This window comes from Hibiscus syriacus, unplaced genomic scaffold, assembly GCF_006381635.1.
Source record: "Hibiscus syriacus cultivar Baekdansim isolate YM2019G1 unplaced genomic scaffold, ASM638163v2 tig00111633_pilon, whole genome shotgun sequence".
Lineage (NCBI taxonomy): Eukaryota > Viridiplantae > Streptophyta > Magnoliopsida > Malvales > Malvaceae > Hibiscus > Hibiscus syriacus.
In genome coordinates, this window is record NW_024063139.1 from 473,184 (window position 1) to 488,292 (window position 15,109).

The 15,109-nt window shown below is 33.8% G+C and overlaps 1 protein-coding gene across 1 annotated transcript; it reads left to right on the plus strand.

Annotated features, from left to right (window-relative positions):
* The first annotated feature begins 11,935 nt into the window (after positions 1-11,935).
* Positions 11,936-13,818, plus strand: LOC120166207 (two-on-two hemoglobin-3-like). Its single transcript, XM_039175533.1, has 4 exons — positions 11,936-12,176; positions 12,256-12,386; positions 13,306-13,450; positions 13,581-13,818. Exons 1-4 carry the CDS (start codon positions 12,040-12,042, stop codon positions 13,681-13,683), a joined length of 516 nt encoding a protein of 171 aa, XP_039031464.1. The 5' UTR covers positions 11,936-12,039; the 3' UTR covers positions 13,684-13,818.
* The last annotated feature ends 1,291 nt before the right edge of the window (positions 13,819-15,109 follow it).

Sequence of the window (15,109 nt, forward strand, 5' to 3'; positions counted from 1 at the left end):
AATTACTAATGAGACGACTCTTGTTTGGGGATGTCAGATTATCTCATTATTCCGCTTGTATAATAACCTACGCGTGAAATAAATACACGTTAAATATTTAGTTAATGAGGCAAGAATACTAGTACGGTGATATCAATACATCATTATTTCATCTCGATCAATTACTAATTCATTACTTTCAAGTCATTATCTTTTCGTTGAGATACGAATGTAGTGCCAATATGGTCATTCATACACATATTATGAATACTGTGGGTTGCAAAAATAATGCCTAAATGGTTGTTCATCAACATATAATGAATTCTATGGTTTGCACACATAGTGCCAAAACGGTTGTTCATCAACTTATGATGAATTCTGTGGGTTGCACAAATAATGCCAAAATGGTTGTTCATCAACTTATGATGAATTCTGTGGGTTGCACATATAGTGCCAAAATGGTTATTCATCAACTTATGATGAATTCCGTGGGTTGCACACATAGTGCTAAAACGGTTGTTCATCAACTTATGATGAATTTCGTGGGTTGCACATATAGTGTCAAATTACACATAGTACTGATATACAATTGTAACATATATTGTTAACACACACATTTATAGCTCTTACTGTACATAATAAATGCACTCACCTGGTATGCCTCGTTCGTATGCTTTAAGGATGTCAAACTATTTAGCAACGTTGTCTTTGCCCTTGTTCTGGCTTAACTCTAGAGCTTGGTTACGATCTACACAAGCATCCATTAAAGACACATATCATACCAAATGTTAGTATATTCCCTAACATTTATACTTAAACAATACTCACAAGTATTATTATTAAATTTTTTATAACAATATTAGCCTATATTAAAATTTCTTGCTCAATAGTATCGATACTCCTACCATGGTATCGATACTTCTATATTGCGGTACCGATACTCCCCTTCAGTATTTATACCATTTCTATATTTTTAATCCATGATATCGGTATTTGTCTCTTTGTACCAATACTTCTATATTATGGTATCGATACTCTATTACAATATCGATACCATTTCTGCATTCTGTAAATCAATGGTATCGATACCTTCCTCATTGTATCCATACCCACCTAAGTATCGATACTAATTGAATCAATATCGATTTTTTTAGCCGATTTCTTTCAATTTAAGCCTATAGTATCGATATTGTTCTTCCAGTACCGATACCTTTACCCATATTTCCATTTTCAGTTCTATAATTACCCACATTTTGCCCATTTCTCCTATTTTTGCCTCCAACTATACTATCAAACTCTTTTTTACTTATCTTAACTAACTTTACTTCATTTAGCTACTTATAATATCTACCATCTCTAAGGAACACTTCAATCCAAGAATCATACCACTTTTTCTAACATGTTTTTAAACTCATCCAATGCTTCTAATCTCTTATTTACTTCATTGACAAGTCAAATATACTAGTAAACATCAATAAAATCTCATATCTTAACAAATCATTTAAAAACCCATTTTCCTAAATCTCAAATATTTCATTTATCTCTTAGTTTTAATATTGTTTAACCCTTCCTTAAGCCTCTATATTGCTCCATGATTCAAAAACCAACCAAAAATGAAAGAAAAAAAATAGCCAAATGAAACCTTACCTTTGGCTGTAAAAGGAAAGCTCTTCCACGGGAAAGAAAAAGAAAAGAGATAACCCTCTTTATTTTAAAGATCAATTTTAAATTCATTTCCCCCTTATAGGACCAAAATGCCCTCTTTATTCATATATTGTTACAATTTAGTCTAAAATACTATTCCAAATCATTTTATCATTCTTTTTTCATATTTCAAATAAATCCTCAAATTCTTAAATCTTTTAAATAAAGTCTCTAACCTGATATTTGGGGTATTACATTAATATTCCACAGTTCGATGATATTTCGATAAATTCATTTTAATTCAATCATATGCACTTTTTTTTGGGTAATTTGTCAGATATATCCTTTCAGAGTTATTTAAGATTTCAAGATTATATAAATATTGAATTATTAGGATTCCGAGTCCGATTGAACTACAAATCCCAACGCTTTGATTCTTGTCAATCATTTGTACCGTGATACTTCACTATTATTCATTTCTTAACACTGATTGCACTAGTTGAACTGATCAAAATTAAGATCGTCGTTGAATGGATCTTAGGGAGACGAACATGTATTCCAATGGTATTTATTTTATTTATGTGCTGCAACTGTGTCCCGAAATGTCGACGTCAAGGATTCATAGTTCAAAACCCTTATGGACGGTACAACATATAAGTTCATCATCATTTCCATACTTATCCAAGTTATACACTTAATTTTAGGTCTTTGAAGATACTTAGGTAATTTGGTATTCAAGTTTACCCTGATCACTTCAGAGTTTCCAGAGTAATTCAGTCGTTTCCATAATACGAATACATACAATACTTCCATTCAGTTCAACTTGGTCATTTTTATCTAATGAGGGTATTTTTATAATTTCATAATCACTTATTCCCCGTATTTAACCTTTAAAGAAATAAATCAGAATTTTGGGTTATGATATTAATTACATAATTCATGAACTTAAAATTATTTTTGATCGGTCTACCAATTTCTTTTGCGAGCAGTCTGAGTCTTCTAAAATGTTCTGTCATTATTCCATATTCAGTTTAAGTCAAATGATAATTAAATACACCACATGAACCAATTATTTCCATTCATGCATTTATAAATTATCAATGTGCTCCGGAAAGCATACAAAAGATAGTAGAGTATTACCTCGATTTTTATGCTCCACCGATCGAACATTTAAACTTCATTTGATTACCCTCGAACTTGAATTCCATGACCCAAAATGTCTCGGATACATAGCAACCGAATTTACGTCAAAAACTGAACTTAATCGAAAAACCAACTTGAATCCGAAGATAAAACAATGAAAAATGGCTTACAGGGTGTGAATTTGACAAAACGGACTTTAGATTCGGACTCAGGACGTTGAAAAACATAAAATAAGACTTTTCAAAAAATTTGACTTTTTCAGTCAAAGTCAACAGGTTGACTTTGACGAGTTGACTCGGACGAGTTAACTTAGTCCGGGTTGACTCGGTCGGGTCAAACAGAACCGGCTCAGATCAATTTGACGGACCAGTTCCAAAAGCTTCCTGGACTGGAGGCAAATCCCACACACACTGACGGCGTGTGCAGCGGTGACAAAGGCCGTTGAGGCGGATCGATTACTCCAAAAGCATCCTTACATCCAAAACAACCAAATTATTTCTAAACCAGACCAAAATAATGATTGAAAATAACCATAAAAGTGACCGACAACTTACCCACGATGGTTGAATGGAGCAGCGACATTGAGGTTACGATCCTTACTGGGTTTTGGTTGCACGATGCTGGAGAAACCAATAGTAGTAACGATGCGCAACATTGTCGGTAGAATCAACCAGAAAGTGGAAATTTCACATCGAGAAAGGCATACCGTCCAAAAACATCAAACCAAAAAGGGAAAAAATAAACCATAGAGAGAAAGGCAATAAAATGCAGATATGAAACAAGGGGATGAAATTGAATCAAATGCATATATGGGATTATCGAAATCATAGCTAAAATTTCTATCCAGCCATACCGTCTATTTCCATTATAAAGGTTTCCACTTTAATCGTCGTTTTTTAAGTTTTACCTTTATTGCAAAACTTTTAAAACTCATAGACAGAAGAAGAAATTATTTCTTTTCAACATTGGTTGGAAAAGTTAGTTGTAATCTACAAGGGAGAAAAAGAAAACAATGAAGCAAGTTTTGATATGGGTTTTGAGTTTGTGGACTGTAATGTAAAGTTCAAAATTGTGGGAGGGGAAGGCACCGCCCAACGCACAATTCAAAGGTGGGCTGCCTAATTGTGTTGAAAATGGAAATGGGTAAATTACACTTTAGTCATTGTACTTTAGGGTTTTTTCAAAGATTAGTCCCTAAGCTTCAAATATAAATACCCTAGCTCATTTAGCTTCAAAATCATCCCAAAAATCATTTCTTTCTTACTCAGTTATTTCCCGACAACTGGTATTAGAGCTTTTAGTTGTGAATTTTGTCAATTTTTTGTGATGTTACTATTCATTACTATTCATGTGAATAAATTTTTTTTGAATAGTAAAATTTTGTTGGCGATACAAATTTGTCGACGAAGATGTTCTAATACACTGTGGTTCATAAGAAATTGTCAGAAACGATCCAAAGAAGCCAGATTCGAGTGGGAGCGATGGCTGCAGACGAAGGGAATGTGAAAATTGAAAAGTTCGATGGTGCAGACTTTGGCTTTTGGAAGATGCATATTGAAGATTTCTTGTACCAAGAAAATCTATATCAACCTCTCTCATGAAAGCAACTAGAGAGCATGAAGAATGAAGACTGGGCTCTTCTCGACAGACAATCTCTCAGAGTTATCCGACTGATGTTATCCCACAATATTGCTTTCAACATAGCAAAGGAAAAGACCACGGCGGGTCTTATGGCGGCTCTCTCTAATATGTATGAGAAGCCATCGGCCTCAAACAAAGTTCACTTGATGAGGTGATTATTCAATTTGCGGATGGCGAAAGGGGCATCAGTGGCTTAACACCTAAATGAACTCAACACAATCACAACTCAGTTGAGTTCCGTGAAAACTGAATTCGATGATGAAGTTTGAGCTTTAATTCTCTTATCATCTCTACCAAACAGTTGGAATGCTACGGTTACAGCAGTCAACAGTTCATCGGTAAACAACAAATTAAAATTCAACGATGTTTGGGATCTGGTATTAAGCGAAGAAATTCGACGGAGAGAATCGGGTGAAGCATCAAGCTCCTCAGCCTTGCACACGGAGTCTAGAGGGAGAACTTTAGAAAGAAATTCAAATCGTCGTAGATCGAAATCCATAAGGGGAAAATCAAGAACGAGAAAGAAAGATTTTACCTGTTATAATTGTGGCAAGAAGGGTCACTTTAAAAGAGATTACCGAGCACTGAAGAAAGATAATGGCGCACAGGAATCTGCCAACATGACAGAGGAGACATGTGATGCCATGATTCTAAGCGTCAACAGTTCGATTGAATCATAGATCTTGGATTCAGGGGCATCTTTCCACTCCACCCCATGCCATGATTTTGGGAAGGTTCATCTAGCTGATGATGAAACCTTGAAGATCATCGGAAAAGGAGACATCCGATTAAAGTTGTCAAACCAGACCACCTGGAAGTTGGCAGGAGTTAGACATATACCTGGCCTCAAAAGAAATTTGATTTCTATAAGACAGCTTGATGGAGAAGGATATAGTACAACCTTTTCAGGCTGTGAATGAAAGATTACCAAATGAGCACTCGTCATTGCTCGTGGTAAGAAGATAGGTACTCTTTATGTAACCTCAAACTTAGAGAATATCATTACAGTATCAGATGCTGATGGAAAATCAAACCTATGACACCAAAGGCTTGGCCATATGAGCGAGAAAGGGATGAAGACACTTTTGTCAAAAGGGAAGCTGTCGGATCTAAAGAATATAGATGTCAGACTATGTGAGGATTGCATCTTTGGCAAACAAAAGAAATTCAGTTTTGCAAAGATTGGTAAGACACCCAAGGTAGAAAAGTTAGAGTTGGTTCATACTGATGTATGGGGTCCATATCCAGTTTAATCTCTTGCAGGCTCACTATATTATGTCACCTTCATCGATGATTCTACAAGGAAGGTGTAGGTCTATTTTGTGAAGAAGAAATCAGAAATCTTTGATACCTTCAAAAAATGGAAGGCCATTGTGGAAAATACGACTGGTTTGAAAGTGAAGCGATTGAGGTCTGATAATGGAGGAGAGTACATAAATAGGAGATTCAAAGATTTCTGTGCAAACAATGGGATCAAGATGGAGACAATAGTTCCCATAACACCGCAACAGAATGGCGTAGCAGAGCGCATGAACAAAGCTCTAAATGAATGTACCAGAAGTATGAGGATACATGTCGGCTTGCCCAAATTTTTATGGGCTGAAGCTATCAACACTGCAGCTTACCTGATCAACCGTGGGCCCTCAGTTCCTTTAGATGGCGGAATACCAGAGGAAGTTTGGAGCAAGAAAGAAATAAACCTTTCACACTTAAGAGTGTTTGGTTGTATTTCTTATGTACACATAAATTATGCTGAAAGAAGTTAACTTGACTCCAAGTCCAACAAATGTGTCTTTGTTGGTTATGGTGGTGATGAGTTCGGTTACCGGTTTTGAGACTACGAAAATCGAAAGATCATCAGAAGCAGAGATGTAGTTTTCAATGAGAATGTGATGTACAAAGACAGGTCAACCATAGAATCAAGTAGCTCCAATACCGAAGCTGAAACAAAAGAATTTGCTGAGTTCGAGGAGATTTCTGGAAATGATGTTCAGATCAATCCTGAAGCAATTCAAGAAGAACCACGCACACCGAAACTAAGACACTCCTCTAGAATTCCTAAACCAACCCAGCGTTATTTGCCTTATTTGCACTACTTGTTACTGACTGATAATGGTAAACCAGAGTGCTATGATGAAACAATGCAGGTGGAGGATTCAGTCAAGTAGGAGTCTTTCATGAAAGATGAGATAAACTCGCTTATGTCAAATCAGAAGTGGGAATTAGCTTAATTACCACCAGGCAAGAAAGCGCTCCATAACAAGTGGATTTACAAGATCAAAGAATAACACGATGGGAACAAACGCTACAAAGCAAGATTGGTTGTCAAAGGTTTTCAACAAAAAAAGACATTGACTACAATGAAATTTTCTCTCCAGTCATGAAACTGTCTACAATCAGACTGGTGTTGAAAATTGTAGCTGCAGAGAATCTACATCTTGAGCAGTTAGATGTGAAGACAACTTTCCTTCATGGTGATTTGGAGGAAGAAATCTATATAAGGCAGCCAGAAGGCTTCGTAGAGGCAGGCAAAAAAAAACCTGGTATGCAGGTTGAAGAAGAGCTTGTATGGTTTAAAACAAACTCCTAGACAGTGGTACAAGAAGTTCAATAGCTTAATGAGTAGTAGTGGTTTTACCAGATGCCAAACAGATCATTGTTGCTATATCAAGAGGTTCGACAACAACTTCATTATTTTATTATTGTACATTGATGACATGCTCGTTGCAAGCTTAGACATGCAAGAGATTATATACTTTAAGCAAAAATTGTCGAAGCAAAACTTGTCGAAGCAGTTTGCTATGAAGGATATGGGCGCTACAAAGCAGATTCTTGGGATGAGGATTAAGAGAAACACAAAGTCGAGGACTTTGATGTTATCACAGGCTGAGTATATCAATAAAGTACTCTCCAGGTTCAACATGCAAGATACTAAACCAGTAAGTACACCTTTAGGTGTTCTTTTAGACTCTCCAAAGAACAGTCACCAAAGACGGAGGAAGAACGTGCACACATGGAGAATGTGTCGTATGCCTCAGTAATTGGAAGTCTGATGTATGCCATGGTTTATACTAGACCAGATATTGCTCATGCAGTGGGAGCTGTTAGCAGGTACATGAATAATCCGGGCAAGGTACACTGGGAAGCAGTCAAATGGATCCTCAGATATTTGCGGGGTACTACAAACAAAGCACTTTGTTTCAAAGGTGGAGATACGATACTGACAGGCTATGTAGATGTTGACTTAGCTGGAAATGTTGATATCAGAAGAAGCACTACAGGGTATGTCTATACTCTAGGAGGAACCGTAGTGAGTTGAGTTTCTCAACTACAGAAGATAGTTGTTATCTCCACAACTGAATCAGAATACGTCGCTGTTACGGAAGCCAGCAAGGAGATGGTTTTGGCTCCAAAGTTTCTTGGAAGAATTAGGCAAGAAACAAGAAAACAATGTCTTGTATTGTGATAGTCAAAGTGTTATCTATCTAGTGAAGAATCCATCTTTTCATTCAAGGACGAAGCACATACAATTGCGATATCATTTTGTCTGGTCTATTCTGGAAGATGGGATTTTGAAACTTGAAAAGATTAGTGGAGCTCAAAATCCGGCAGACATGTTAACAAAGATGGTAAGTACGGACAAACTGAAGATGTGTTCAGCTTCAGTTGGCATGATAGAGTAACAAGACCATAAATATTACTGCATCAATCGAGGTATGAAGACAGATTAAAATTAGTCTTCAAGTGGGAGATTGTAAAGTTAAAAATTGTGAGAGGGGGAGGCACCACCAAACGCACAATTCAAAGGTGGGCTGCCTAATTGTGTTGAAAATGAAAATGGGTAAATTACACTTTAGTCATTGTACTTTAGGGTATTTTCAAAGATTAGTCCCTAAGCTTCAACTATAAATACCCTAGCTCATTTAGCTTCAAAATCATCCCAAAAATCATTTCTTTCTCCCAATACTAAAGAGTTTAGAGAGTTCTCTTGTGAGTAGTAAGTGTTTGTAAACACCTGTAAATTTTCTCTCTTTAGTAAAATATCTGCAGCAGTCTGGAGACGTAGGCAAAATTGGCAGAACTCCGTTATCAATTTCGTGTATTATTTTTCCGCTTTTATTTCGTATTCTCACTAATCTAGTTATAGGGAAATTACTCGGTTTTTCCCAACATGTAGTTGGGATAGCCAATTTGAAACTGGTTCAGAAGAACTCAAAGCTAAAGAGAGATTACTTTTGTTTTTGAAAAAGTTGTTGTATCCTCTGGTGCCAACTCTCTTCTGGTTCCCCTCACTCTCATTCAAGAAGCTGCTTCAAAATGAGCTGGTAAAGATATTTCTATCTTTGAATCCCCGCCGTCTCGGGTGAAGAAAAAGAAGCGGTTGTCAAAGGCGGAGGAGGAAGAAGAAGAAAATATGTCGGGTGACATTTTTAATCGGTTAACGGTTAAACTTAACGGTCTGTTACGCTTGGATCCATTTTGAGTCACGGAATGAAATGTTAGGCACTAAACAAGAGAAACTGGTATAGGTTGAACATCTTTTGTATGTTTAAGCCAAAAATTTAATATCAAGTGCAATAATTGGTAATTCTACACGAGTCAAATACCCTCATTGAACAGTTGCAGCCACTTATTAATGGTAAAAATGAAAATTAACCGTAAGAAAAATTAAGTAATGATTTTATTAACCTTGTAATATAAACATGTTTGGATATTTTAGTAATGAATATAATTATATCGTTTGATTATAATAATAAATAAATAGATAATTATTCAAAATTAAAATTTCATATCTATTAAAATTAAAATAATATTATTTTATTATATTGTATATTTGATTAAAAGTTCATATCTATTATAATTTTGATTTTTTTACATGACTTTTGTATTATTTTGACATAATAAAGTATTTTATTTTTTAAAATAAATATGATAATTCTAATGTTTATTTTTAATAAAAACGTGATGATAATAACAAAAGGGTAAAGTACACAAATGATCCTCAACTATTGATTAATTAAGTCATTCGACTATTCAAAGTTACAAAATAATTATCTAAATATAGAAATTGTTTTGTTGAATCCATCAACTATTAAAAGTTTCAAAATGGTCACTCAACTATTCATTATATTCCAAACTCATCATTTTCCTTCGAAAAATTGGTGGGTTTTTTTTTTAAGTTAGACGTTAACATGATGATTGAGATACAATAGTCGTTTGAGATTCGAAGATCATATTTAATCATATCACAATCAACATGTTAACATTTATATCAGAATATCGTCCATTTTTAACGGAAAAGAATAAGTTTAAAACATAATGAATAGTCGAGTGATTATTTTATAATTTTTAATAGTTGAGAGACTCAACAAAGTAACACTTTATAATCGAAAGACTATTTTATAAGTTTTAATAATTAAAAGACTTGATAAAACAATACTTCATAATTAAAGACCATTTGTATACTTTACCTATAACAAAAATACTAGTAAAATTATATCAAGCACACGTCGCGTTAATGCTCGCATGCAACAAAACGTTAAAAAGAGTTTTTTTTTTCTTTTAGAAAATTGAAGGTTGTTGACATGTCGACTTTTTATTGGATGAAGGGCATGGGTTGCCGAAACTTAAAAGTTGGTGCCCACGTGAGTGTCGACGTGTGAGGAATGTTGACTTTGAGGCTCTCTTATGTGGGTCAAGTGAGGTTACATTTTGGTGAGGAACAAAAACAAGTTTTTTTATTAAACTGGTGACTTAGAAGGTAATATTATGTTTAAAGATAATTTTTATTTTTTATATTGAATTCTTACGACATTTATAATGTTTGAACACATTCTTAAGAAATAACAATAATTTCTGATCACAGAGGGTACTTGAATCTTGCAACAAAACAAGTGTTTCAAGTTGATATGATTAAAAATATGGACATATATAAAATATTTTAAATGAATTTACAACATATAATAAATTCATGGTTTAAATACACTGATAATCTTTTTTACTTTTAGTTTATAGTAATCGATTATTAAAAGTATCGGTTTAGTCACTTACATTATTTATTCGTTATATTTTAATTATTGTGTCGTTAAATCTCATTAGTTCGATAACGTAACATGTTAATAAAATAAATAATTTATAACTTAAAATCTTTAAAATTTGAAAACTTTATCTTTTTGAATCTCTAAAAAAAACCTAATTAAAAAAAAAGAAATTCACTTTTCTCTAATTTTAGAGTATGTTTGATAGACTGTAGTTGGTTTTCTAAAAATAATTTACGTAAAATAGATTATTTGAAAACTGTTTTACGTAAAATAAATTACATGAAAAATGTTTTACGTAAAATGAATTATATAAAGCTGTTTTACGTAAAATGAATTACATTTTTTAAAAAACAATTTTCAGAAACTATTTTACGGTGTTTTGATGATATCGTGTAAATCATTTTTCATTCATAGAAAATTATTAAAGTTCGGTTCGATTAATATTTAAAAAAAAATAGGTTCGATTGACGGATAAAGAAATATTTTTTAATTTGATTATTAGTAACTCGATTCGATAGGTGATCGAATTAATCACTTGAACACACTTAATTTTAATTATTAGTATTTTATTAACATAATATTATTTTATTATATTACTATTAAATGTATAAATTAATTTTACCAATTATTAATAATTTAATAATTTTATATTTATAAAAATAATAGATAATATTAATTACATTAATAATTTAGTATATATTACTAAATTAGAAATATAATATCATATATTATTATAATATCATCAAGTAGATATTAATATAATATTAAAATTATACTATATGTATATTAAATATTTTAATAATTAATATTTTAATTAAAATGATATTAAAATATTAAATTAATATTAAAAATAAAATAATATTTTTTTTGAGTGTTTATACTTTGAAGTGAAAAGTTAGGAAAATATTTTACCGAAAATCAGATGATAAAACATTTTACAAAAAGTGTAAAGGAATTAGGAAAATAAATTATATTGAAAAAATCAATTTCAATTATTAAACATTGAAAAATATATTTCAGAAAATATTTTTCTAACACAAAAAAAGAATGAAGAAAATATTTTTCAATTATCAAATAAGTACCAAATTCATATTCTTACTACAAAACCCAACAACTTTATAATATATTAATATCTCAAATCCTTTAAGGTTCTCTCTTGTTTGACTTTCCAGCCATTATTTATCGATTATTAAGTCATTAAATATATAATTTATTTTATAATTACGTAATAAAATCATCATCAATCAATCAATTTAATAGAACGTTCCCAAGATTCGATTCGATATATAAAGAAAATCCCATCGTTAATCCATTGGTTCATCTCTTATTCTCCCTTACGCTGTCGACATTATGACCTAACTATGACTGGGCTTCATAAATACAATACCCACCCATTCCATCATCTCTCTAATTCATAGCCCGAATCACGAACATCGATACGGAGATTACTCATTCTTTCAACCCAAAGCGTTCCCTCCACGCGACCTCAACGAGACACGAACTGCTTTTCTATATAGGCAGCTTAGGCCTGAGCTCAACAACTCAGAGAGAGTTAACTCCATCACTCTTTTGCTTGTCAGATCACAGTGAAATGCAATCATTGCAGGAAAAGGCTGCGGCTTGGAGCGGCGTTGAAGCTGCCGATGCCTTTGCCATCGACGAAACTAATTTGTTCCAGAAATTGGGACTTCAGACTTTCATCAACCTCTCTACCCATTTTTACACTAGGTATCTTCTTCTTCGTATTCAATTTTCTTTTAATTGGGTCTTTTTGGTGATTTTATTGTTCATCTGCGTTGGAAATTAGGGTGTATGATGATGAAGAGGAGTGGTTTCGATCAATATTTGCTAATTCCAAGAAAGAAGAAGCCATTCAGAATCAATACGAGTTCTTTGTGCAACGAATGGGAGGGCCTCCTCTTTATTCCCAGAGGAGAGGTTAGAATTTCCATGTTTAATTTCTTTCTTGTCCTTTTTGCGTGTTTCTATGTGTGTTGTTCTTTATATTTTCAAATCTTCGTGGTGGATTTGGAGATTGTTTTGTTAACACAAGAATTCAAGAATAAAAAATTAAAAGGAGAGAGTTTTGGGTAAGTATTGGAATATGGAATTTCAATTGTTCAACAGTAGAAGAAGTTGAATCCTTTCTTGATTGACGAGGGCCAGACTGAGTCAACATAAATTCTATCATACCCTGGTTTGGCCTTTTCAGGAGATATTTCTAACGAAATGTATGCTTAACCTGTGCTATTCGGTCGGAATCGGGAGTGAGTACCGGATCTCGGGGCCTGACTATATGTTTGGCGTGAGCATGTGCAATATGTTCTAAATTTTGATGTATTGCAAGAATATTTCCCATATTCATGCTCATGCTCGATATGAGTTCAACACGAAAGTCAGATACGACTACTTGGATTGATATAATGCTTAACTGACTTACAAATCAACCTTCATGCAAATTGTAACCTTAAATATTTTGGCACTTACATAGTGTTCTTGATTTTGATACATTCGGGTAAACGAAGGGAAAAAGATGACCATCTATTGTTGGGACTTGAATCATTCCGTTAGTCTTCCTTTTGCAAGTGATAGAAGGATAAATTATCCTCATTAAAGACTCCTTTAGGGCAATAAATCAAGGATAATATAGTTTCAGGCTACTAGAACGAATTCTTTTTGCTATTTGCTAGATGGTAATAAGGCTTCTGTCCACCTATGTTATTGGAATCAATGCAAGTTTTTGGATAGTGAATACTATTAACAATTTATGTTTTGCTGGGTTTGTGTTGGACAATGTGTTGTCCACCTCTGTCTTTTTCTTAACAATTTGTTGGGTTCGTTTTACACTTCTTGGCAGGCCATCCTGCATTAATCGGACGTCATAGACCGTTTCCAGTCACTCATCAAGCCGCAGAGAGATGGTTACATCATATGGAAAAGGCACTGGAGAGCACCCCAGACATTGATGCCGATTCAAAAGTCAAAATGATGAATTTTTTCAGGTAACATAACATTTTAGCTCCTTTCATTCTTGTGCTTCCTTTAAATATGTGCGTGACTGTGGATGCTTGTCATCTTATTATTGTTCAAATTCATGATGACATTATATTGTCTCTTCTTTTTTCTTTTCAGGCACACTGCATATTTTCTTGTGGCTGGAGATGAGTTGAAGAATAAAAAACAAGAACCTTCATGCAAATGCAAACATGGGGGATGCAAATCAGCTGCACCATAAACTTGGTAACAGGAATTCCCCCATTCCTCTGTTGGGAGAAACCATGGATATTACCATCCATTATAAAACTCCTCAGTATGACAGTGTCATAACTAACACAACCTTTTGTATGAATAAAATCCTAAACTTTTTGCAGTATTTATTTCGGATATTGATGAAAATGTTATTGTCATCGTATTTGATCTGGATGATTTGCCCCAAACTTTATAAGCATCAGAATATGTATGAAAATGTTGTTGGATGCTTGGATGTATTACTTTAGATGAGTCTCAAGCTGAATACCTTTTACCGCGTTTCATTATAAATAAATATAGGATTTAGTGTTCGGTGGGTCGAATAACATGCAGGATTCGAATTGAGCAAATTGATTTAGGAACATTATCCTATAAAAGATTTTGTTAATACTCGTATTTAAGTAATTGTTGATTACTTTACTCGATCAACTAATCAAATACTGATTATTAAGATACATATTCATTGTATACCGATGATTATTAAAGATTTATATTCATTATAGATGATTATTAAAGATACATATTCATTATATTTATATTATCGTTGATTACTCGATCAACTAATTAAAAATCAAATATCGAAAGTTATTAAAGATACATATTTGTTATATTTACATAATCGCTGATTACTTGATCAATGATTATTAAAGATATATACCAATTAGTTTAACGATTAATAAGATAGATATTTCGATGGAATCAACCGGAAACTTTGATGCGACCAAAAAAAGACTGTCGGATCCTAGAGCAATTCAAGATGTGGAGATGGTGGCCAATCTGCCAGAGCAGAACAATCCATTATGCCTCGATTCTTTCTGGTAAATTGACTGGGGATCATGTCTCTAGTATGAATCAAGAAGAGGATTTAGTTCTCAACGATGATGACTTTATAACCGGATCTCCCTTGGGGGGGGGGGGGCGGGAGCGCCTACAAACTCATGGAGGCGAGCATGGTGAGAACCGGTGTGCTCAAACTTCTTGGTAACAATATTGGATTGAATACGCTCTCAAATAAAGCCTTCGCTATCTGGAAACCATCCCAATTCTTTACTCTTATGGACCAGGAAAACGGATACCAAATTTCAGAATGAAGACGATTACGAGAAATTTTTGGCTGAAGGATCATGGATCATTCATGGAAGTTACCTAACGGCCAAACCATGGTTAAGAAGCTTTAGCACTTTAGAAGCCTATCCGCCCACCTCATCACGTGGCTTCGATTTCCAGGTTTGCCTGAATACATGTTTAAGAAGAAAGTTCTTACTAACATCGGAAATCTTGTTGGCAGGGTGGTCAAAGTGGATCTGCAGAAAGACAAGTAATAGACAATGGTTCGCGAGAGTGGTCGTTTTCATCGATCTTAAACAATTCCTCATATCCCGAATCATAGTGGGAGACAAGATTCAGAACGT